The sequence below is a fragment of the Gigantopelta aegis genome, chromosome 8 (genome assembly GCF_016097555.1).
Source record: "Gigantopelta aegis isolate Gae_Host chromosome 8, Gae_host_genome, whole genome shotgun sequence".
Taxonomy (NCBI): Eukaryota; Metazoa; Mollusca; class Gastropoda; order Neomphalida; family Peltospiridae; genus Gigantopelta; species Gigantopelta aegis.
The window spans coordinates 32985206-33012680 of record NC_054706.1 but is presented as its reverse complement, the minus strand read 5'-3'; the positions used below and the strand labels follow the sequence as shown (position 1 = coordinate 33012680).

Sequence of the window (27475 nt, the reverse complement as noted above, 5' to 3'; positions counted from 1 at the left end):
ATGAGCGTGACCAACACGCGTGGATTTTATACCCTGATACCGTATAACAAGACGGTAATTAATTCTGGATAGCATCACATAATTCCACAGCTTTCGTTATTTCAATGGCCCCCAACAAGTACTTATCCTACACCAGTGATCTAAACAGAAGATTATCAAAAGTCTACTCTTTCCGTTAGCAACAAATCTTTAGTATACATATCGCTAAGAGAGAATCGAACCTGTCACTTACTGCACATCATCTACACTACCGCTGGGTCTAAACGCATAGGCGCAAAACATGTTTGGGGACGAATTGTTTTGTTACTAATTAACCATCTTATTTCTTAAAACAATATTTATTTATGATTTAAACTCTGCAGACAGTATAAAAGTTAAAGGTATTAATAAATAATATAATTAACAATAACTATAACAATACTTGTTAACATAATTAAATGTCAGGGAAGTGATACTATTTGTATGGAAGGTAGCACGGAGAGAGAGGATCGAAATATAAAACAAATATGGCGTCAGCTCCGTTTTCGTTGTTGCTTCGGCGAAGTTTTTGTAAACAATTTATGAGGAAAAGAACTCAAATAGTTTCAGCTATTTTTACGGTAAGCAGTATATTTTAGTTTTACTACTTAGTCAATATTTTATCTATGAATGTCAGTGCATTTATTGTTTTGAAGTTGTAATGTTGAGTCTAAACATGCATTAAACGTCAAAAACTTATCAGTTACAGGTGCGTGCCAAAAGTTTGTATGTTTGGATTTATGAATATTGACTAGATATTGAACAGCCGAAAAAATAGCTCAATGTACCAGAATTAAACAAGTATTATACCAAAGTAATTAAAAGCTGATGGAAAATGGCAAATGTGTGGCACCGATGGCCACAATGACAACTTAGACAAGGCTTCACAAGGGCTGGGATGTGAATGAGGACAGAAACTAATAATTAATAAAGTTATAAACACTAAAAATAATTATAATTGTACTAATTAGAGAACAGGGTGAAATCTGGCAAGTTTGCTAAGAAGACTATCAGAATTATCAAATTTTTAACATCCAATAGCCAATAATTAATTAATCAATGTGCTCTAGTGGTGTAATTAAACAAAACAAACTTATTGCCACAAGACAGGCCTTTGAAAATTGTGAGAACGATTGTTTCATTTGCACGTTGCTCATGCAAATCTAATTTTGTGTAGCCTATTTTTTGAAGCACCGCTTACTTGGATATAACGGGTTACACAAAAAGGAAATGGTTTACCTGGATTTATTTCTGCGTAACCAGTAAATGAGTCACACGGATTTTCAATTCTCAGAGGCCTGCAAGAACATGGTTAATTTGTCAATTACCGTATTCCTGTATATATGATTTATTTAAAACATGGATCTCAAAAACTGTGGCTTCAAAAATAAAAATAACATTAACTACCTGATTTAATGCTCACCTAATACAGGTATTAAAGATTTAAACAAAGTGCATGCATTCATAATCAGGACACACCAGGAGCACAACAGAAAATGTATGTAACAGTTCTTTATGGGTCACAAACTCACAGGCAGAATCTAAAATGTGCTGTTGCCTTTGTCAATTACATAATTTGTACCATCTTAAATAAACTCAGATTTTATGTTTTTCAGGAAACTACATCATAGCACATGTATATATATGTTTTTCTCAATGGATGGCCCCTTATTTATTCACTGTTTTCTTATATACTTTTTAAGGATGAAACTAATAAAGTTCCAGTAGTTACCTGTTAAAATTGAATGGTTGACCCAACCTGTCTATTAACAATAAGTCATTTACATAATAAATGATATATAAGTAATTAAATTCATGCCACCACACTACACAAATGCATTAAGAATAAAAATGGTTTTCACGGGTTACAAATGATTATCCAATGACCGATTATAATGAAAATTGATTGGTTGGACTCTGCCGATGTGATAATTAATCAGTTATGAAAATCTATAAGATTCAGTTGTCACGAAAAACTTTAAATGTACATGTAATCATTTCTCCAGTTTAGATGATGGAATGGATATACATTTTTTATATGTTGGGGTTGATGTTCACATAATGAAAAAAAGATATATTAAGTTCAGTAACTGAAGGTAAAATTAGTAACTTGAATTACCCATGACCGATATTCGTTAGTAATTATTCTAACAGAATGTGTAATCGAAAATTGATTGGTTGCTATATTATTATAACCGATAATTGATGATGAAATTCCAACACATTTTGAACACTACTGGTCATTGTTGTCCGTCACATAAGCATGTGAAAACATATAGCTGATAAGCAGATTTTTTAAACCAGGATGTTTTTATAATGGAATATATTATATATTAAGAAATAAACAACAGTCCTGATATGAGTGCAACAGGTTTTTAATGTTTTGAACACATACATGTATACATGTACATACTTATGTTCAAGAATAACATTTTATTTATATTAATTATATTACAGACCTTGATGTGAACAAAACTGATGTGGTTGGTAGTGATTACTAACTTAAATTATGGGGAGCCATTTAAGTTATTACCATATTGATACATGTACCACATACACTGAAACTCCTCTAAACTGGACACCATAGGGACCAAGTAAAATGTCCGGTATTAAGAGGTATCTGGTTTAGAGAGGATACCTCTTCTGTATCGCTTTTTTAAAAAGGACCATGACAGATGTCCAGTTATGGGGGAATGCCAGTTTACAGAGGGTCCGGTTTTGAGAGGTTTCACTGTATGTATCTGTATTAATTCACATGCTACTTTGGAGAGCGAAAAGTTACTCTCCTTGAACTAGCCTCATGGGAGTGATTTGGAGCTTCCCTTAAATGGCAAGGTCTGTAATTTAATAATCAGATGGATTCAGCTCAAATGTACTGCTGACTACAATCTGATTCATTGAAGTGCACAGAATCAGCAAGAGTAGGAGAAGGGGCACCACAGTGACAGTATAAATTGCAGTCAGTAGGGGTGAATGCATGAGTGTTAGAGAAGGGCACCACAGTGACAATATACATTGCAGTCAGTAGGGGTGAATGCATGAGTGTTTGTGGGGTGGGTCATGATGGCTTTATTTCTGTTTTGCTGGCATGAACTTTGAACCCTTCCTACATGTACATGTTAGACAGTTATGGGTATGATTCCAGAATTGGTGAAAAAGTTCTAAATTATGTATTAATTCAGAATATCTTGCTCAGGTTTGACTGACACAATGACAGGTCACCAGCCTCAATGGCGTTGTAGTTAGGCCATCGGTCTACAGGCTGGTAGGTACTAGGTTTGGATCCCAGTCGTGGCATGGGATTTTTAATCCAGATACCGACTCCAAACCCTGAGTGAGTGCTCCGCAAGGCTCAGTGATACGTAAACCACTTGCACCGACCAGTGATCCATAACTGGTTCAACAAAGGCCATGGTTTGTGCTATCCTGCCTGTGGGAAGCGCAAATAAAAGATCCCTTGCTGCTAATCTGAAAGAGTAGCCCATGTAGTGGTGACAGCGGGTTTCCTCTCAAAATCTGTGTGGTCCTTAACCATATGTCTGATACCATATAACCGTAAATAAAATATGTTGAGTGCATCGGTTAATAAAACATTTCTTTCAGTGACAGGTCAGGCAGTTCTAATATATATAGCTGAGACAAAATGCTTTATCATACGGAATCAAAGCATGGAAATCAGTTGTATAAAGACAACCAAATGTTTGTAATAAATTACAGGATATTACTATATTAATCTAAAAAAAAACCCAGCTTTGTTTTCGCATTGACACTATATTGACCATCTTCAACCATGCACTTATAAAGTATTGGACGAGTAATGACAATAAATTCCAAGCTAACATAATCAAAGCAGTGTTTATTTTCCCAGCGATACATGTACTATATGATATACATAATTGAGTATGGTGCATACAGGTACAGGTATCTGCAATCGATTACTGTACATTCTCTAATTAGGGTTTCAGATTCAGGTAATTAGCCAGTATGAGGTTCTCAGAACTTTACACATTATGCTCATTAGCACCAAAAACATTGATGGTTTTTATCTACACAGTACACTGAATACATTGTCGGTGGCACAGTGGGTACGCCATTGGACTACAGGCTGGTAGGTACAGGGTTTGCAGCTTGGTACCGGCTCCAACCCAGAGCGAGTTCTTAAGGGCTCAATGGGTAGGTGTAAGGCCACTACACCCTCTTCTCTCTCACTAATAACTAACCAGCTAACAACTAACCCACTGTGCTGGACAGACAGCCCAGATAGCTGAGGTGTGTGCCCAGGACAGCATGCTTGAACCTTAATTGGATATAAGCACGAAAATAAGTTGAAATGAATGTCAGAGAAAGTTGCATTTATTATACATTTATGTGGAAAAATAAATCATTTAAATACAACAGACCCAGGCTGCTTTGTTCACTTACATGTAGTTATTAATTAATATTTATTATATACTTCAGTCTTTGTTGATACAGACAGGTACATTAAAAATATAGCACTTTTATTGGTGCTGACTTCTACAGCACTTGATCTTTGTTGTGCTAAACAAATTGCTTTATTGCTTTTTGGTATCAATAATATATAGTAAGAGCTTTGGTGTTGCATTATTCATAGTGGTTAGACTATTATAAAAGGTCTGTGGAAGTATCTAGACCTTATTTTTCATTAACTTGTTTCAGAATCCATTTGGATGCCCCCAGCTTTAGTAAGTCTTAACATCACGGAAACCATGATAATTCATCTTAACTAATTAATTCAAAATAACATGCTAATGAATTATTATTTGCAAATGGAAATTATACTATAGTTTGTAATACATAGTTTTGTAAAGACTGATGAACGTTATGGAAAGCTAATTAGAAATTGAATTCACATAATTTGAATTTATGGGAATTGTGTGATTCAGATTGTCATAATATATCATGTTTGTTGACATATCATGTTTGTTCACATGTCCTCTTTGTTCACATATCATGTTTGTTAGTTACCAGTCAGACATTGCTGTAAAACCAAATATGATGGACGTGATTAATTGTTCCCTTAACTTAGATTATAGGAAGTCATTTAAGATATTACCGTATTTGAGCATTGATATTTTAATTTTAATCACTTGTAGTACTGAAGTTTGGTACTGTTAACAATATGATGTGTAATAGAAGCTAACGCTCACCCCCCTCACCCGAGGCGAGTAGAAATCCTTGGGGGCGAGTACAATTTAAATGGCGCTAGTCCCCTGGGCAAGTAATACTGGGCAGTTGTGACCCAGATGCATGATGCGGACAGTCAAACTATTTTGCCAATGAAACCTGTTAAACATACAAACTGTAGATGTATTTCATCAAAATTTGTCATGACAGATTGACAAACACAATTGGAACTTTCCAGGTTTTGTTAACGAATTCTGAAAATTACCATAATATTCCGATTATAGATGAGGCATGTTCGGAAGTGAAAATGTTTTTTCTCTCTGTGTGTGTGTGTGTGTGTGTGTGAGTGCTTTGTGTTCGTTTCGTCGGTAATAAATACAGTCTTTAGACACATTGTAATAGATCATGTTGCTTCCAAATGTCTCGAGTGGAATCCTTAAACAACTTGCTATATCCCATATAGGTTTCATCTTCTCAAACTGCTTCATTAATGAAGTGAGGATGGGGAGCTAGTGATTTTTTCTGGGGACTAGTAACTTTCCTCAGCTACTAGTCCCCCGGGCCAGTGAAAATATTTCCTTATTTCTACCACTTTACATGTATGTACATGTATCTGTGTTTCGTATTAAATGGATGTTACAACACTCATCAGACTTTGTCATGAAACAAACCGAGGAGAATGATTACATGTAATGATGTGTAACTGCTACCCTAACATAGATTATGGGGAGCCATGTAATATTTACCATATATTATTGATACTGTACAATATTGAAGCAACTCAAATGATGAGGGGAGCTAAAATTACTCCCTTGAACTAGACTCAGGTGAGTGATTGGAAGCGAGAGTGATGGCTCCCCTTAAATGATGAGGTCTGATTCATTAAATCTCACAGTGCCTGCAATTACAAGTTGCATCAAACATATGTAATAGTAGTAAATACAATTGTGATGACTGACATGTATATATTATATGCATTTTTTCTTTTGTAGGAAAATAATCGGCTGACAAATTCATCTTGTCCTTGTTACTTTTACTGTACCCAAGTTCTGCTTAGAAGTGGTAAGTACATACATTTATATACAAATACACATTTTATGCACATGTATGTTTTGTAACAGAAAAGGAAAGGAATATTTGTTATTTGGTCTAGAGTTAAAGTTTGGTTTAACAACATCACTAGAGCACATTGATTATTCAATCATCGGCTATTGGATGTCAAACATTTGGTAACTGACAGAGTCTTAGAGAGGAAACCTGCTATATTTTTCCATCAATAACATGGGATCTTTTACATGCACTTTGCAACAGACAGGAAAGCACATACCACAGTCTTTGACCAGTTGTGATTCACTGGTTGGAACCAGAAAAAACATAATCAGTTGAATGGATCCTCCGAAGTGGTTCAATCCTGCGACACAAGCACTCAACCGACTATCTAAATCCCACCCCTTGGTTTAGAGAGAGGAAACTGCTTTTGCCTCATGTGGTGAATATGAAAGATCCCTTGCTGCTAATCGAAAAGAGTAGCCCATGAAGTGGCGACAGCGGGTTTCCTCCCTCAATATCTGTCTGGTCCTTAACTATATATCTGATACCATATAACCGTAAATAAAATGTGTTGAGTGCGTTGTTAAATAAAACATTTCTTTCTTTGGTTAGGATAGGGAAAGAAACAGTCTATCGGAGATGATCAATCATGAGATCAATCACTCAACCACTGTCATGCCCCATTTTGTAGCTGATTTATTTGTTTTGTTTTGTTTAATGTAGATAACTGTCGATAAATCTGCCACAATGGACAATGAAAACTAGTGGGACCACTACAAGTGTTTGATCCTACCACCCAAGCACCCCCAGATTTATTTTATATATGTTCTTTTGCATGTATACTTAATTTTATCCTATAACTTACCCATGAAATCCATGTCATAAACCCATGTGATAATGTTAGTGTATTAATAATGGTATGCAAATTTGCAAGGTTTCTAGGTAATGTGTTGCTGTGGATGGGTCGTTTGTTTACAAGCCAACAAGATCTGTGTACCTGAGTGTAACGTTTACAAAGCTTTAGTTAAAATGCATGATGTCAAACTAATTTGTGCTAATTGTGATGACGTCATATTACCAATGGTGGCGACTTTAGAACTGTGGTATACTAAAAATTTGAATTAAAATGTTATTTTAGAAGTGTTTTAGAATAAATAGAATTCGTCACTAATGTTTTTTAATATGTAAAATATCAACCTCGTCTAGTTAATCAGTATTTATCTCTGCAGAGCCTCGACAAATACTGATTAACATAGACAGGGTTGATATTTTCCATATTAAAAAGACACTTGTGACGAATCCTCTATGTATGAGTGCAGTTGTTACAGGTTAGTTAATACAGGTTTTACTTCGATGATGATTACACACGTGTGTTTTTGGCATCAGTTGATACCAGTAATAGATTAATTATTAAATTACAAATCGTTACTGGAAGTATTTGCATGGAATCTCAACTATTTTTTATTGAACCTGTTTGAAGAACACGTATTCCTGTGTGTTAAAATCCACTTAGGAAGTGATTTATTATTTAAAACATAGACATACATATGTAATAAGTTGCAGACATACATATGTAATAAGTTGCAGGATATATTTCATTGATGTTTTGGCCTTTCAAGAGAATCCCCAGTCGGTGGGCCCATTGTGCTATTTCTCGCTCCAGCAGTTGCACCACGACTGGTATATCAAAGGCCGTGGTGCTAACCGAAAAGAGTAAGCCATGAAGTGGCGACAGCGGGTTTCCTCTCAATATCTGTGTGGTCTGAAACCATATGTCCGACACCATATAACTGTAAATAAAATGTGTTGAGTGTGTTGTTAAATAAAACATTTCCTGTATTTCCAAGAGAATCATTATGTCAACAGCTGGTTCCTATTGGGGCTTTAGATTACACCAACGCTACTTAAGGCAATAAACGCTGTGCCCAAAATAAGTATACCCTTTTAATAAACATGACCAAATTAATCTCAAAAGATGTCATGTTTGAATTAGATTACAATAACTTTCTTCAGCAATTAATAACATTGTGCTAAAAAAAGGAACTTGTACTGAGACCAGACAAAAAACCTGTTGTGCTAAAACTGGTTAGATCTAAAGCCCTGCCTATGCATGTATTAATCTTGAATAGCCCGACCGAACACATTTTTTTGCTCCATTCACTTTTTTTTCCAGCCACACATTTTCTTCCAATTCTGTTTTCCAACACAGCAATATATTTTTAAAATAAAAAGCCTTCTACTGCTAAAATAATAATACTATTTTTTTTTCATGACTGACTAAATACATATAACAATGAATTTGTAAAAAAAAATTATAACTATAACAGAACTTGAAATGGAAACATTTACTAATCACTCCCCTAACTTAGAATCTAAGTTAGATTATGGGGAACCATTTAAAATATTACCATATTGATACTATATACAGCGAAACCTCTCAGAACCGGAATTCCCCCAAAACCGGATTTTTTTCAGGGTCCTTTTTTTAAAATTAATACAGAACTTAACCTCTCTAAACCGGATACCTCTAATACTGGACATTTTACTTGGTCCCGATGGTGTCCGGTTTAGGGGGATTTCACTGTATTATTCACATGCTAAGGGGAGCTAAAAATGACTGTCCTTGAACTAATCTCGGAAGTGATGGGGAATGAAAGTGACACTGATCATACTTTTATTCATATTTGTGTGGGTCTCTGTGACCTGTGTGATATTTTAATGATTAACTTTGCACACTTTGAATAATTACATACACAGAGCATTGCCTAGGAAGGGGAATGGTGTCATGGTAACACATATCTGTGCCTTTGATGTCTTAGTCATGCAGCATTGTTGCCATAGGTTACCCCATGCCTATAAATATCATGATACATGTGGCTATTAGTATCACATTCCTACATCAACTTCAGTTGTTTTAAATGCAAGAAAAAGATAAAAAAAGGTATCAAATTCCTATATCACTGATACCACTGTATTGAACAGCCAGAGACTTTCTCAAATATTTACCAAGCTCTTCCAAAACCCCTAGGCATTACTGTTTAAATAGCATTTATGTCCAGTAAATCATTAAATTTTGGTGGATATAATAATAAAACTAACATTGCTGTGGTTTTAACTAATAATAAGAGTAAAAGCATCAACACTACATGAAATTCAGTCAGTCACTTCGCTTAAATAATGCTATGAAAGAAAGAAGTGTTTTATTTAACGACGCACTCAACACATTTTATTTACGGTTATATGGCGTCAGACATATGGTTAAGGACCACACAGATTTTGAGAGGAAACCCGCTGTCGCCACTACATGGGCTACTCTTCCGATTGGCAGCAAGGGATCTTTTATTTGCGCTTCCCACAGGCAGGATAGCACAAACCATGGCCTTTGTTGAACCAGTTATGGATCACTGGTCGGTGCAAGTGGTTTACACCTACCCATTGAGCCTTGCGGAGCACTCACTCAGGGTTTGGAGTCGGTATCTGGATTAAAAATCCCATGCCTCGACTAGGATCCAAACCCAGTACCTACCAGCCTGTAAACCGATGGCCTGCCACGACGCCACCGAGGCCGGTCTAAATAATGCTATGATTACAATCATCTTGTTTGTTTAATCTTTAATCCTTGCTTTAATGGCATAAATGGAAAATGTGATGGTTCACACTGAGTGACATTATTGCATGCTGCTTCTGGGATTTGCTTGTCAGTCAGAGACTTTGCTCCATAGAGGTCGTTCATCATGGCACTGATTATTCTTTGTCATCTTGCATGCTTAGAAAATTGTTGATATCTTTTTTTTTTTTTGCCATTTCGTTCCCGGGCGCAATGACCTTGTGGCTTTCGTTGTTCTGTCTAATAAAAGCACTGTGGAGATTTCTGTCTTTTTTTGACACCTCATGGCGAGCAATATAATCAATAAACTGACTGACGGACAGGTATAGTTATTCGACACACTTTGTATTCACTGGCTTCAGATAAAATGTGCTATAGTAAAAATATAATGCAAGACGGTATGTTTTTCATGATGAATAGCAATTTAGACCAGTCTTAATATAGTTTCATTGAGAAATAAACAATCAGCATACCTTTGTGAAAGTTATGAGATTGTAACAAGGTAGTCAGTAGCCTGTTTGTTAGGTGTATAGTTCCATTTTATTAAATTAAAGTTGTAATATCCATTCATATACTTGTATACATACATATTGTAAATACACAACCTGTATGTACATGTTGGTAGACCTTTCTGCAGGATTTTTTTTAAAGAAGCTGACATTTTCATTAGTTTAATGCAAATACAGATGTCACCTTTGTTGTCTGACAATTATTATTAATCGACTGTTGAGGTCCTTGCTCATAATTAAGTATTACCTATTAGAATTTTGAATACCTGTGTACTGTCAAGTTTAAAAAGTTGTTATAACCAACAGTTGATTGCCACACATGGCCACATTAAAGTGTAGAGGCAATTGATTTAAGGTGCTTATATGATGTCAAACGCGCTTACTTACACACCTAAGGCGTAGTGGTCCCGTACACCATGTATACTTCTGCGGAAAACCTGTGGTTGGTATATCTATTAATATAAGTTTGTTTTGTTTAGCAATACCACTAGAGCACATTGATTTATTAATTATCGGCTATTGCATGTCAAACATTTAGTAATGTTGACATGTAGTCTTAGAGAGGAAACCCGCAGGATAATGCATATCACAACCTGTGATATACCACTTATGGGCCCACAGACGGGGATCGATCCCAGACCGACTGCACATCAAGCGAGCACTTTACAACTCAGCTACATCCCGCCCCAGCTATTAATATACTGAAAATGGCAAAATTACTAGCCATTAAAATATAATTGAATATATATATGTAATGTATTGCTGGTCACAGATCTGTATTATGTACATGTACAGGTATTGGCAAAAATTAAACACAAGATTCCATATGAACAATAGGATGGTGCCTTAAATAGTTTGAGTGGCAGACAACAGTGAAGAGCAGAAAGCTGCAAGATTTTTAATGAGATTAGGGGCAGGGGTGGGTGGGGTGGGGTGTGGTTTGGTTCATTACTTAATTACTGTCAAAATGTCAAGTGCTACGCTGACCTCAGTAGGTTAGTGATTAAGCTATAGGACTTGAAGCTATACTTTATTTACTGGGTTTGGCTCCTGGTACCGACTGCCACCCAGAGTAAGTTTAATGACTTTATGGATAGGCCTAAGGCTACTACACTGACTTTTCTCTCACTAACTATAACACACTGTTCTGGACAGACAGCCCAAATAGCTGAGGTGTGTGCCCAAGACAGCATGCTCGATCCTTAATTGGATATAAGCATGAACATAACTATAAATGAAATGAAATTAATGCCAATCAAACAGCCTCAATAGATTGGAAGTGCTGGGCAATACTTTGGAGTACTAGTATTGGTTACTAGTAGCCACTGTCGCCTAGCACTGCCTGACACTGGCACGTCCCTGGACAGTTACAACTAACATGTTTGATAAATGTATAAAATATTATGGTCAGTGAACAAGCATCACATCTAATTACTTATGCATGGGTAATTTGAATACTGGATGTTATTTCCTATATATGATTATAATGATATGCAGGTCAAGGTGTAATTCAGTGGTAGATTATCTCACTTGAACTTGATAGATAATTCTTAATCTTAAAAAAAAAAACAAATTTGTTTTCATTAGCAGCAAGGGATTTTTTTTATCTGCACCTCATAGACTGGGGGTGGGATTTAGCTCAGTCGGTAGAGTGCTCGCTTGAGGTGCTTGTGTCGCAAGGTCAAACCACCTTAGTGGATCCATTCAACTGATAGTTTTTTTTTCTCATTTCAAAGAGTGCACCACAACTGGCCAAAGGCCGTGGTATGTGATTTTCTGTCTGTGGAAAAGTGTGTATAAAAGATCCCTTGTTGCATTAGGAAAAATGTAGTGGGTTTCCTCTGTTGACTACGTCTCACAATTACCAAATGTTTGACATCCAGTAGCTGATAATTAATTAATCAATGTGCTCTAGTGGTGTCGTTAAACAAAACAAACTTTAATGTTTTCTCGACTTTGCTGCTAATGTTTGGGGACACTGTGCTAAGGAACAAGTGGTTCAAATTCTAAAAATGCAAAAACGTGCAATGAGAATAATTTTAAACAAACCATTAATAACTCCATCTAAAGACATGTTCAGGGAACTCAATATTTTACCTTTCCCTGACAGAATACAATACCACATCGGCATAATGGTATATAAAGCACTAAATGGCTTCTCCCCAGAAAACATTATATCTCTACTTACCCCAATATCTGAAACCTGTAATTATAACCTAAGATCCTCTAACAAAAACAAACTCCAGCTACCAAGGCCTCATACTGAACTATATAAAAAATCCTTCAGTTACTCAGATGTTCAGATATGGAATACAATACCCCTTGATATTAGACACCAGAAGTCAGTTGCAAACTTTAAATGCAGCCTGAAACAATATCTCATGGACGTTTATTTGGCTGATTAGTTTTTATTTTATATAATAATTATGTTTTGAGACTTTATTGTCAATATTACACAACTAACAGATGTCTGTTAAATATAAGATTTCTCTAGTCAATATGTATGTATGCATTTATTATAATAGTACCGTACTTAGTATATATATGTATTTTCTTTTCCAGTGTTTCAATGTATTGTTGAGGGCCAAGTGGAAGATTAGCTTGTGCTAAACCTGCCACCCTCATTAAATAAAGTTATTATTATTATTATTATTATTATTATTATTATTATTATTATTATAGACTGGATAACACATATCACGGTGTTTGATATATACATTGTTATCAGTCATGGAACAATGATTGCGACAGGAAAAAAACAAAACAGTGGGTCTACTGAGAAGGTCTGATCCCATGACCCAAACTCTTCAGGGAAGCACTCAACTAAGCTAAATCTCAACCACAGAATCGATCTACCTTAGATAGAGGACCTGTTCCTTTACTGTACATTCCCAGTGGTGGTATATTGAATTTCATGGCCTGTGGGGAAGTGCATACATAGAATACCTGTGGCTACTAATCAGTAGATGTATCAGTAGCCTGTGTAATGGCAGCAGGTTCTTTTCTCCAGATCACAGTCGTAATTAGACACCGGGCTAGATCTGACACTCCCCAAATTCACCAACTGCGAATTTTGAAAGCAGTTGGCAAATTTTATTTTAATTTGGCAAAATAATTTCTTGTAATAATTGACATTTTAAAGAAAATATGACTGTCAATTTCTGTAATTTTTAAAGTTTAATAGACAATTTAGTGAAATATTTTGCTTACCCAGATAGCCCTGACTGACACTACCAGTAATAATATCTGTTGATTAAACTAAGTGCTGGATTAGTAAACAATTAGCTTCCTTGTGTACTTAATTGGCAGTGTTCTCCACTGCTCCATTTAAGGGGGTGGGATGGGGGATCTGTCCAGCTTTCACATTTTGATGCCCTCTATCTCCCCTCCCCCCAGATCCTCTGTCAGTGTTTCTGCCGGAAAGAAATTTTTAGGTATGGCGCTATGAAATTGAATGCAGCCACAGTCAACAGGGGATAAGGGGGGTCTCCCCAACAAAGAAAATGGGTTACATTTAGGGTTAGGGTTAAGAAAATCATACAATAATGATAAGAATCATTAATTTTGTCAAAATGTTAACTTAAAAAAAATAATAATTTGGGTATGGCGCCATACCCGTTTTACCCTCTAGCAGAAACCCTGTCTGTATATTATCATCCATATAAAATTGCAAATTCCTAAGCTCATCTGTTGGCAATTAACAGCACAGCCTTATATCAGGGTGAACAAAACAGTTCTACTTCTAGTTCCACTGTGAGTCAAATTAGGGTAATTAACAACTTGAACACTCAAGCTGTGGAAATAATTAGTTCTTATGAAAAACAAATTGGTGGTGGTGGTGGTGGTGTGTGTGTGTGTGTGTGTGGAGGGGGGAGGGGGGATCAGCCTGCCCCCTTTAATTTTCAGCTTGTGAGAACACTGATAGGAGAATGTTATTGATGTCATGCATGAAATTATATATACCTTAACAGAGTGCCGTATCTCATACCTATATACGTGTTTGTATTGAACGTGCAGGAAATTGTGATCAATATCCTATCACAATAAACCCGCCATCGAGCAGATGAATTTGTGATAAATAATGACCAACGTGTTTGTGTTAGGTGAGTTGTGCAGACCACATCTGTGTTAAACTACACTTCGAGTTCACACACTGTTCTAATATATACTGAAGTATGTGGAAAAACCAACGTTTCTTGCAGTTCATTATGGTTTTCACCTTTTGTGTATAAAAACTAAATGTAATTATAATAAATGTCTTTAGGTACATTTTTTTTTCATTGATCCAAATATAGTTTTTCAAACCTGTTTATAAAGGCCATTTGTGAGACCCAAAATCTGACTTTATGGAAAGGTGGCCTTTATATGCTGATAAAAGCAAACTGCATTTAATAAAAAAGACAAAATTGAGTGGTTTTACATAATACCCATTATACTTGCACATGTAGCAAAATAATCATATGTATGCTACATGTATGCTACATATATTATATTTATTGTGAATCAAAGTTAGTTTATGTTAAATATAAAAAAACTGAGAATTAAATAATGATCTAAATATTTGAATTTATCCATTTGGCAATAAAAAAACTCCCACTACATGTACCAGTATTTTAAAAAAAATAAAAAATAAAAAATCTAACGATTAACAGCTCAGACAAGATTACGTAACAAAAGAAATATATTTGTTAACTGCATCTATATAACTGATTGACATTTTCATCCAATAAAATATCAAATGGATTTATTGACAATGGATGTGCAATGTTGCTATAAAGTTAAGAAAATTCCCATTATTCAAGTATTTTATACATGTAATTGTTTTATTCATTGGCCATTAAATCCTTTCAGCTATATCAAGTACATGCATGTTAATAGTTTTTTTTAATGAGATGACGTAAGTGCTACATGCATGTTGCTAAAATTACCTGTGTAATAACATTCTTTATTACATACTCGGGAGGGACATAGCCCAGTGGTAAAGTGCCTGCCTGATCGATCTAGGATTGATCTCCGTTGGTGGGCCCGCTGAGCTATTTCTTGTTCCAGCTGGTGCACCACAACTTGTATGTGCTGTGTGTTATCCTGTCTATGCTATATGCTATTCTGACTGTCGGATGGTGCATATAAAATCAGTGTTCGAAATAAGCACTTGTCCGTTTGTCCTGACAAGTAAAAATCTGCTCGGACTAGCAAAATACTTCAATGATTGTCCAGTGGACAAGTAAAAATGTTCAGTGCAGTTTAATTTTGAGAAATCAAAAATATGGTCCTTGTACTTTAATAAAACAAAACATTTATTTGGACAAGTGAAAATATTGCTGGACAAGTAGATTTCTCGATGTACTTGTCCGGTGAACAAATGAAAAATTCTGCTTATTTTTATTGCTGTAAAAGATCCCTTGCTACTATTAATGGAAAAATGTAGCGGGTTTTCTTTATGACTGTCAAAATTACCAAATGTTTGACATCCAATAGCCGATGATTAATAAATCAATATGCTCTTGTGATGTCGTTAAACAAAACACACTTTTTTTTAAAATTACATATCCATTTAATTTTACTATAGCAGACTTTCTGCCGGAAAATAATTTGTAGGTACATATTAAAAAGAAATCAAATCATAAGTGCCCCCTACTGCATGTAGGTGGTTATGGGTTTGAAATCTTTTGAAATTGGACAGTGCATTTCATACATGTACTTCGACAAGTTTTAAATTGCCGTTCTCTTACTGTAATCTTTATAAAATGAAAGAAATGTGTCCATTAATTCCAAGATTTTAAGGTCTGTAATTTTACATTTCGTACTCTCTGGCAACCCTTGCAATTAAGAAAACATCCACGGCAAAAAAAACAAGCAGTGGAAAATAAATTCTAATATAGTTCACAGCAAAAAAATGCGGTGGAGAATGAAAAACTCCATTGCATTGCCGATTGCGTGGGCAGTTGTGCAGGAGTTGTCTGGCAGAAACCCTGTATAGTAATAAAGACCTTTTGTTTTTTAAATGCACATATGTGTAATACAAACATGTTTCATGTATGTTCCATGTGTTCACTTGAATGGCATTATGTCCACAGTCTTGTGGTATAATATTCATGCACACTGTTATTTAAACTTGTGCAATAAACAACATGGGAAAGCAACTGACATGTAGTTCTGTATATTTATGACATGTAATTGACTATAATACGTACATGTATGTAGCATATGGCTCACATCATACTTAATTTGCATATTCCCATCCAAAATGCAATTTTTTTTTTTTAAATTAGCACTTGTTTACTTCTGGTGCATGTATGTTTTGTATTTAGTCCACTAAAATACCTGAAAGAAACCAACTGAAGAAAAAAAAAAGAAATGAAAAAACCCACAACAAAACAAAACAAAACAAAACAAAACCCAGAAAGTAAGTTCACTTGTTAGTTCTAAAGACTCTAAGTTAATTCACTTTCAGAAAACCAGGTAACTTCATTTGTTTCAAAACAAAACAAACTGCTGTTAATAAATAAAAATGTAAATTCTAGTAGTCATGTGAAAAAAGAGGTTTTAAGTTTCAAAATTGTGCAACGGCTATAGACCTTTATTTTTGTATACAGCCGCGTCCAGTGCATCGGCGCATCTGGTGATTCGACGCACTTGATATTTTGCTTAAGTACTTTTAGGTAGTTGTCATGTCGTCAGTGTTTTTAGCGAATTAAAGCTCAATTCCTTTTTCAATGGTTAATCAAGTATCAACAGATTTATTGTTAAGGATGCAATTAAAAATTATCAGAATTATCAATAATTATATCATAATTTCAAAATCAATCATTCACCTGCTTTCTGTATATAAATGCAAAGTAGGTCAGCCTTTTTGATATTAAGAATGTTAAAACCAGTCTAAGAAAAAGCCTTTCCCACATTTTTAAAATTGTAGTAAACAGTATAATTATTTTTTTTGGTTAGTTTTATTTAAATTGAAAAGGAAAACACAGACAAATGCAAGTTTTTTCACCTTAATTGGCAGTCATTCTAGTTCACAATTGTCACATTGTTACAAAAAATAAAAGCGAAATAAGATCCACGTGTGTACACAATCTACCTGAAAAAAAATCCATGTAGGCATCTTAGTCATGCATGACAATGAAGATGTATGTATCTGCAGTACTGTGCCACTCAAGAAAATGATTCTGAAACTGATCATGAGATGTGTCATGTGTGATCGGTCATTTTCATAGTAATATTTTTTAACAAGACAAAATAAAAAAGTGCTAAAACAATCCTGGGACAATAGTGTAGCATTTTTGGGCTACAAAGTGAGGTTATGGGCGGTCTATAAATAGCGGGGTCACCGACCCACATCTACCGTGCCGAATCACCGGACAATCAAATCGTTTTGGATACAAAGGGTTGTTTACATTTGTGCACAGTTTTAAAATGTTTATTTACTACAGACATAAAACAATTTGTAGTGTATCTCAGATTATGCACTGCTTCATTGGTGAGAGACACATTTTATTAAGTATTTTGCAGTGTTCACATAGAAAAAGGTATTTGAATGCTTAGGTGCACTGATACACCGGACAGCACTGTACATTGTTGCCCATGTATGCGATGAAAACAATCACAAGTGGATCCATTATTGGCCAGTTACCTGGAAGAGAGAAAAAAAAAATTCTCTCATTAATACCATATATATACATTTATGTTTATTATTTGAATTCAAAACCTTCAGGCTATATAATAATTTGTTTTGTTATTCTATTTAAGAAAATGTCCTCCAGCATAATGGCAGTAAATTGTAATCTCGCTAAGTATAAAGATTCTTACAATGCTTCAGGGCTTTGCATTGATAGAGCTTTAGTGGTTAGCAGGGTGTTAATTATCTTTGAAAGTAGAAGGATGTTTGATCATTGTCACCATTAAAGTAGACTGTATAGTGTAGGACTCGAATAGCGGCCTTCAACAAGCAAAATAGAAATTCACCTGCTAAAACTATAAGTATTGATCAATAAAATCACAGGTAATTTTTCAAGAGACAGATATACTTACATGTATACATTAAGTAAATACATGAAAGGAGGATTGATTAATAGATTTAAGAACGTGTAATTATGACGTTAAATTAAAAAACATTTTTGTAAAAAATAAAAGAAGGTATGTAATAAATACAGAACATACATGGTCTCGTGGTATATATTCTTGCTCAAAATAAACTTGTGCAATAAATAGAAAGTGAAAACAACATATGTGAAGTTCTGTATATGTATTACACATACGTTCAATAAAAGATTGGTCTTTATTACTATGCAGGGTTTCTTGGAAATTAATGGACACATTTCTGTAATTTTTGATACATGTATACATGTACAATGTCAATTATCTCATCTGTTATCAGTGTTTCTGCTAGAAAGAAATTTTTGGGTATGGTGCTATGGAATTGAATGAAACCGCAGTCAACGGGGGATTTGGGGGCATATCCCCCCAGAAAGAAAATAGATTAAGTTTAGGGTTAGGGTTAGGGTTAAGGTTAAGAAAATCATACAGTAATGATAATCATTAATTTTGTCAAAATGTTAACTTAAAAATAAAATCTGCAAAAAATGTTGGGTATGGCACCATACCCATTTTACCCTCTGGCAGAAACCCTGACAATTATCTTATCTGTTATTTAGCTTGTGAATCGGTTATATTTTAATTCCAGTACACTCTAAAATATATCTCACACTATCCCAGACCCTACCCTATGCTGTCTTATTTCCTGCAGGGCATATTTTTTCTTAGCAGAACATATTTCTTTTGGCCTGCTGTACCGGCCTCGGTGGCGTCGTGGCAGGCCATCGGTCTACAGGCTGGTAGGTACTGGGTTCGGATCCCAGTCGAGGCATGGAATTTTTAATCCAGATACCGACTCCAAACCCTGAGTGAGTGCTCCGCAAGGCTCAATGGGTAGGTGTAAACCACTTGCACCGACCAGTGATCCATAACTGGTTCAACAAAGGCCATGGTTTGTGCTATCCTGCCTGTGGGAAGCGCAAATAAAAGATCCCTTGCTGCCTGTCATAAAAGAGTAGCCTATGTGGCGACAGCGGGTTTCCTCTAAAAAAATCTGTGTGGTCCTTAACCATATGTCTGACGCCATATAACCGTAAATAAAATGTGTTGAGTGCGTCGTTAAATAAAACACTTCTTTCTTTCTTTCTTTTTTGGCCTGCTATTTTGTATCATCCTGGTTTTACAAAAGTTGGAGAATACTTATTGACAGTGCATAACTTACATTTACAGTGATGTACACATAGTTGTAAGGGCTGTTTTTAATGTGGTGCGGGCTTAGTACATAGAAATTGGAAAGAAGGAATGTTTTATGTAATGATGCACTCGCTCACTCCAATTAGCAGCAAGGGATCTTTTATATGCAGTACCGTATATTTCTGTGTATTAGCTGACTTTTCAAGCCTCTAAATACCATCATGAGTCAATACAAATGAGTCAACAAAAATGTCTAAGAAAATACAACAAATATCAGTCAATATTGGCTTCAAAACCGTTGCGTTATTTAATCAGTATTTTTAACAGCCTGTATTAAGTTCCATACCAGTATCCATTGATTGTTTGATACACACAATAAAAGTTATATTTTATTTGAGAAATGAAATGAAATTTCTTTTATTTTTATTGTGTCGACAATTTCTGGTAAAGGCCACTGACAAGTAGTACCAGTATTTGATGCCAAATGTGTCACGTGATCGGAAAGGTCATTAAGTATTTTTATGACTGCTGATATTTTGTCCTCAATTGCAGATTTAATTTGTCAGAACTGATGATTTTTACTTACCATCATTGTTGATTCTGCAATTCTTAATACATTAGTAGAAACTATGTTTTATTATATCACCAATTATAAAATGAACGGAAATTCATTGAAATTATCTATCGTGGGTGTTAAATAATATTTACACTGCCGTATAAAAGTGAAACTACATTTATCAGCTAGCGATGTCCATGCGATTGATCCAATTGAGAAATAAAAACAGAACAATGTTATCCCACATTAGGGGATTTTTTTTATTAACCTTTATTCTTTTATAGCTATCGTAAACTCTTTATTAAAATAGTTTTTGTACATTGTACTTTGATCGGTTCACCAAAACAAATTCCTGCAATTCAGTTGCACAGGACCGACATTATTTCGATTAAATATATCTATATTTTTGCCTGTTTCAACTACATAAAAGTTGAGTTGACATATACATCATTCCAACCATTTTGTACCAGATATTGAGGGGATAACTAAAGGGTCGGCTTATCCACAGAGTCGGCTAATACACAGCGATATACGATATCCCACTGACAGGATAGTACCAGGGATTTAGATTGCAGCAAAGTCAAAGTGATAAACGTGCTCAAAATAATTATGCCCAAATTAAGTACAAACATTCTGATCTCAAAAATTTCACCTCAAAACCACTAAAATGTTAAGTTGTATTGAAAATTAAAATAGCTTGAAATGCATTTGTGAATATTGATAACTCTACAGCAGCTGTTACTGAACTAAAACGACCTTCCTGCACTCAGGAAAGACAAACATCCTCGGTGTACCCAAATCAGCGAGATCTAAAGCCCTACATACTACAGACTTTGTTAGTGTTACTCCAGTTGTGGAACACTAGATGGAATGAGAAATAGACCAGTGGGCCCTCTAATGGGGATTGATCCTAGACCGACTGCTCATCAGGAGAACGCTTTACCACTAGGCAGTGCAGAAACTGGATGCATCAGAAAGTCATTTCTAGGGCTAGCTCTGTCACTCACCAAATTCGCCAATTGCGAATTTTCAGAACAATTGGCAAATTTTATTTTAATTTGACGAAAACAAATTGAGTAATGATTTATATTTTATTGGAAAATAGCTATAGGTTTTGCATTTTTTGAGATAATTTGGCGAAATTTTCTGATCACCCAGAGCTATCCCTGCACTTCTGTGATTATCAATATAGCATTGATTTGATATGAGCATGTTCTATGCATCAATTTTCCATGCCCCGTCAAAACCATGCACAATGAAAATGGCCCTGGCTACGAGTCATAATATTTTTTGTTTAATGAGATGATTTCCATACCACCTACACGTTTTCTATTTTTGTAATAGCAGATACACACACATTATAATCAACCTTGTAATTGTGAATGTGGTGTCACCAACTCATATCGGTTTCTCTGTAAGACTAAACTTGGTGAGTCTGGTTGCAGATTAATCTATTTTGAGGTATTATTGTAAGGGTGACCTTAAATATTTGTGTAATACAATATGGTCATGTCTAACAGGGATGTTTTGTTTTGTAAACGTGGTACACCTTACCTAACCTTTATCATTGTCTCACATGTATGTGCATTATACCTGTATATTGCATCTGCTATATTGTGTGAAAAAGTGCTTTGGACTGTTTCACTGTAATAGAAGATAAATGCAAAAAACCAACAACCCCTCCCCCCCCCCCCCCCCTCCAAAAACAAGAGTAGATTCCAACCACCTGTAAAATGTACAGTGTTTAGTGAAATGTTTGTTTTGTTTAACAACACAACTAGAATACATTGATTTATTAATCGTCAGCTATTGGATGTCAAACATTTGGTAATTCTGACATATACAGACCTGTGTAGTCTTAGAGAGGAAACCGGCTACATTCAAGGGATTTTTTTTATATGCATCACCTCACAGACAGTATAGCACATACCACAGCCTTTGATATACCAGTCATGGTGCACTGGCTGAAACGAGAAATAGCCCAGTGGGCATGCTGACAAGGATCAATCCTAGACTAACCGTGCATCAGGCGAGCGCTTTACCACTGGGCTATCACCCATCCCTCAAAACTAAATAAATGTAAAAACGACAAACCCTCCCCCCTCCCCCCCAACAACAAAGAGTCCAACCACTTGTAAAATGTACAATTATATATAGATTAAAGTTGCTAACATGACTATCGAAAAATGTGCACAACTACTTTTATTTTAAAACCCTTACCAGCTTGCAGCACTCATTAATTTTAATTAATAGTACATACATGTATATATATCTACAAAATGATTTCATGTCCAAAAAACAAAAACCTATTGACACATTTTTGGACCGATCTGTTCTTATAAACATTTTGGTATCGACAGCTGTTGTAAGATTTTAAGGACAACACTAATGCTGTATGCATTTTTGAATGATGTTTCGAATACCTGATGCCCTTCACTTGTCATGTGTGTCCAAACTAGATTAGTTCAACGTTTAATGTGTTGCTGATTAAATTGATATCCAATAGTTCTCTCCGGTGGCAGTATTGATATTAATTTCCTTTCATAACTGCCAAATGTGCCGGAGTCCCTTGATTGCACTTATACACATATATATGCCACTGAAGGTCTGTTTCACCATTGTTATTTGTCACACAGATGCTTTGATGCAGTTTGGTCATCAGGGTTGGATAAATTCTAATATTAGCTGGCCTTTCAAGGTTACAGATGTCACGTCATTTGATTTGACTTTTCTTGTATGATGCACATGTATGTACAGGGTTTATTTTACATTACCAGTTCCAGCATAGAGTGAACACACAGCTATATACTTAGTGGGCACAGTAATCAGCCATACTCCAAGGCTGGTTTATCAAAGACTGTGGTATGTGCTATCCTGAACAGGAACGTGCATATAGAAAATCTGTTGCTGCTAACCAGTATGAGTAATCCATGTAGCAGAACAAGCATTGACTTTTAACATTTTTCAGTGGTAGCCCATTTGGCTACAAAGTTATAAAATCTGGTAGCCCTCAGTAAAAATTGGTAGCCCCATAATTTTAATGAATTAAACAAAATAGCCAAAACAGCAAAATCATTTATTAACCCTACCTCTGACAAAGATACTATTTTATTTAACTAAATCATATTACGCAATGCCACCTGTGGGTCAGACTAGGGGAGCAAGTAACACTGTTACAGTGACTCGTGGCAGCAGAGTGTGCATTAGAAAGGTGGAATTTCAGACACATATGAACAAAACCTCTTGTTAATTATGAAGTAACTGGACGTGAAAAAAAAATCTAGTAGCCCGGCGGACTACCGGGTTTAGACATCTGATAGGCCCAGTGAAAAATAGGTAGCCAAAAGATCCTGGGCTACCGCTAAGGTCGAGCCCTGCATATACAGGTTTTTTATTTCATATTAACCCATTAAAGCAGGAAAATACACGATCATCATATTCTCCTGTTACCAGTTTGTTCCTATTATCTTTTCTTTCTTTTTTTCTTTCTTTTTGTAACCTGGAAGAACCACCAATGCTTTTTTGTAAATGTTTCGCTTACAAGTACCTTAAATTTGGTTTAGTATTACATTTAAACAAAAATTTGCAATGAAAACTATTAAATAAAAAATAAAAAATCATTTTTGTTAACACAACCAGCCTCGGTGGCGTCGTGGCAGGCCATCGGTCTACAGGCTGGTAGGTACTGGGTTCTGATTCCAGTCGAGGCATGGGATTTTTAATCCAGATACTGACTCCAAACCCTGAGTGAGTGCTCCGCAAGGCTCAATGGGTAGGTGTAAACCACTTGCACCGACCAGTGATCCATAACTGGTTCAACAAAGGCCATGGTTTGTGCTATCCTGCCTGTGGGAAGCGCAAATAAAAGATCCCTTGCTGCCTGTCGTAAAAAGAGTAGCCTATGTGGCGACAGCTGGTTTCCTTTAAAAACAGTGTCAGAATGACCATATGTTTGACGTCCAATAGCCGATGATAAGATAAAAAATCAATGTGCTCTAGCGGCGTCATTAAATAAAACAAACTTTACTTTTTTGTTAACATACCTAGATATGAATATTCACAGATGAACCATGAGTTAAATTTCATTTATCCAGAACATTTTTTAAAGAGAAACAGAAATAAATGTGAGAAAACATTGATGCCATTGCTGCACTGGCTATCCAGAGACAGGCCCCGGGACGGACATGCTCGAAACTCTAGTGGTATATGAGCATGTAAAAATTATTCACACTCGCACTCGCAACCACCGGAAAAGTAACATATCTCACATTTCGACATTGTAGAAGCATGACAAAAACTGGCTATAAATAATATGGAATTTTAGAATCTTGTCATGTAACTATATCTATTAAGCAGCCGTGGTAAACATCAACAAACAGCTGACATTCCCCACGCAGCCAACTCTTAAGATGAAACTTTTCAACACACATCCCTATAGGTGGCCATTTAACACAAGTGTGACTATTTTATCAACAAGTAATTCTGCTGTGTATTTTGATGGCTTATCTACACAATGCATAATAACATGTGGGTCACATAGGTTTGACTATATAACCAAAATAGATTCTGTGATATATTTTGATGCCTTAAATACAGGGTACATCTATACATACATGTGTATGAAAAACTCTGAAGTAATGCTTTTGTGTTCCACGAAGAATGGCCCCAGTATTTTATTATTTTGGTGAAGCGGACAATTTTGTAAGGACTATTGAATGCATGGTTCTGTTTGTGAATCCTCTATTGAGCTGTCTGTGGGAAAACATTGAGCCACTTTCACTCTCGGGTGTGGCCCCCAACTTGTAGGTGGACAGTGAACACGTTCCGCAAATACACAATCTCACAAATACACATGCCTTCATGTACAGCTACATAATGTATACAGTATGTACAGGCACCAAAGCTGTTGCTAAGTTATGTAGTGTTCAATTAATTGATTCCACTTTATAAAAGTGCATGGTAGAGTGGTGCTAATTGGAGACAAATATTAGCATGTTTTGCTAATTTTGATTGAAAATGTACCATTAACATCCTGTATACATTGTATATATATACACACAATGAACTTATTTAAAATATATTTTTAGAAAGGCTTTCATTAGAAGTTTAATCAATTAGAACATTGTTTTAATACAAGTTGTGATCTTCATACCAAGTTAATATACCAGTATGCACATGTACATGCAGTTGTAGCCCAGTGGTAAAGCGCTCGCTTGATATGCAGTCAGTTTGTGATCGATCCCCGTAAGTGGTCCCATTGGGCTCTTTCTCATTCCAGCCAGTGCACTGCAACTGATATATCAAAGGCCTTGGTATGTGCTACCCTGTCTGTAGGATTGTACATTTAAAAGATCCCTTGCTACTAACAGAAAAATGTATCAGGTTTCCTCTCTAAGAATGTTAGAATTACCAAATGTTCGACATCCAATAGCCAATGATTAATAAATCAATGTGTTCTAGTGGAGTCATTATACAAAACAAACTTTAACTGTTGCACATGGACTTGCTTTCTGGTATTTCTGAATACCAGAAAGCAAGTCTGAAATGGATTAATACACATATCTGCACGACTACTGCTAGTAGCTTCATGGATATTGTATAGACAAGACTTGATATTGATGCTTGCATGTTCTGATCTTTATATATTACACTGTTGATGTTCAGAATAATGTTTAATGTATATACAGTTAAGAAGTCCCTTTTCTTTAGCAACATATTAAGTGTATTATGCAGAATTCAAATTCAAGTATAATCCTGTATGACAGGCAGGATTTAGCTTGATCAGTAGAAAGCTCGCTGGAGGTGCTTGGGTTATAGGATCGAGTCCCCTTGGCTGACCAACTGTTTTTTCTCTCATCCCAGCCAGTGCCTCACAGCTGGTATGTCAAAGGCAGTGGTATGTGTTGTCCTGCCTTTGGGAAAATGCATGTAAAAAATTCCTTACTACTAATGGAAAAGTGTAATGGGTTTTCTCTGAAGACTGAGAACAACATCCAGAAGCTGACAATTAATTGATCATTGGGCATTCTAGTGTCATTAAAGAAAACAAACTTTAAGTTTTAACTTTAATCCAGTAGGACAAAAAAGAAAAAAAGAAAAGGAAATTGTTTCCATATAATCATTTAAATGAGGTGTTAACCATGATATTCCAAAAACAAAAGTTCTCAAACCGAATTTGTTTTGAGTTCTTGCAGTGGATACAGGTAACGTTTTGTTTTCAAAATCTTCATTAGCGATATTTCTGGTCAGCTAAAAATTGATTAGTAATTACTGTTTAATGTTTTAAAATTGTGTAGTGATCTGTGAAACTTGCGCAGCGAATCGTGATGCAATATTGAACATAATATTTCTTTATATAAAAAGTCTGATAGAAGCATGTATGTGTTTTCACTTCAAACTACTGTGAATGTTTTTCTTCAGTAGTTAAAAGCGTATGTTACATCTGCAGCTTAATGGTGAAGCATCCTACGGATGTCCGGTATAAATTGGCACTTTGGTATATTGCATGTAAACTTCATTAACCACTGAAGATAAAACAAAAATCAATGTCAACCATTTTAGAATGCTGCATTTGAAACACTGTATGACATACATTTAAGAACTGTGTTAACAATTTACACAAAAGCTTTCCATGTCTGAATTCGGGAGCAAGACATTTCATCTGTCTTGTCTTCAAAAGGTTAAACTGACATCTGTCTTCCTTTTTCCCCCTTTAAACATAAATAATCAGAACCAGCAGTACATGTGAAGTCATTGCTTTGTTGGGATGGGTCAGAACAAATTACATGTTAAGTAATTGCTCGGATGAATTATGTCGAAGGCAATATTTCTTGTTAAGTAATTGTCTGCAAGAGTTTGGTAAAAATCAATATGCATGTACAGTGATTTCTACAATGAGCAAGCTCAAACCAATATTGCATATTAATTAATAGGTGCAGTTATTAAACACATAATAACATGGAGTTATTACATTTTTATTTCTGTCAGAAGCATATATCAGATTAATACAATGATATTATTCAGACCTCTACCAATTATGCATTTTTATTTAGCTACAACAATTCTTCAGATGATGATGTGGACTTGTATTTCATAACAGTATATATATTTTTTAAACATCTAACAAAACTTTTAGAATTAAAGAAATATTGATATTAATTAAATATCTATAACATTTATATTTAGTGAAGAAAAACCCAAACAAAAATCCAAAACAAAACAAAACAAAAAGCAGTGGTAAATCGCTTGCTTGATGCACGGTCGGTTTGGGATCGATCCCCATCAGTGGGCCCATTGAGCTATTTCTCGCTCCAGCCAGTGCACCATGACTGGTACATCAAAGGCCATGGTATGTGCTCTCCT

At 35.4% G+C, this 27475-nt stretch overlaps 1 protein-coding gene across 1 annotated transcript in view; it reads left to right on the top strand.

Moving 5' to 3' along the window:
• Positions 1-309: 309 nt before the first annotated feature.
• The window catches only part of LOC121378481 (calcium uniporter protein, mitochondrial-like), a 108516-nt gene continuing 81350 nt past the window's right edge, over positions 310-27475 (top strand). Inside the window, exons 1-2 of the mRNA XM_041506669.1 lie at positions 310-599; positions 6156-6225. Of these exons, the coding sequence (XP_041362603.1) occupies positions 507-599; positions 6156-6225 (163 nt within the window). The 5' untranslated portion in view covers positions 310-506. The remainder of the gene's footprint in view (positions 600-6155; positions 6226-27475) is intronic.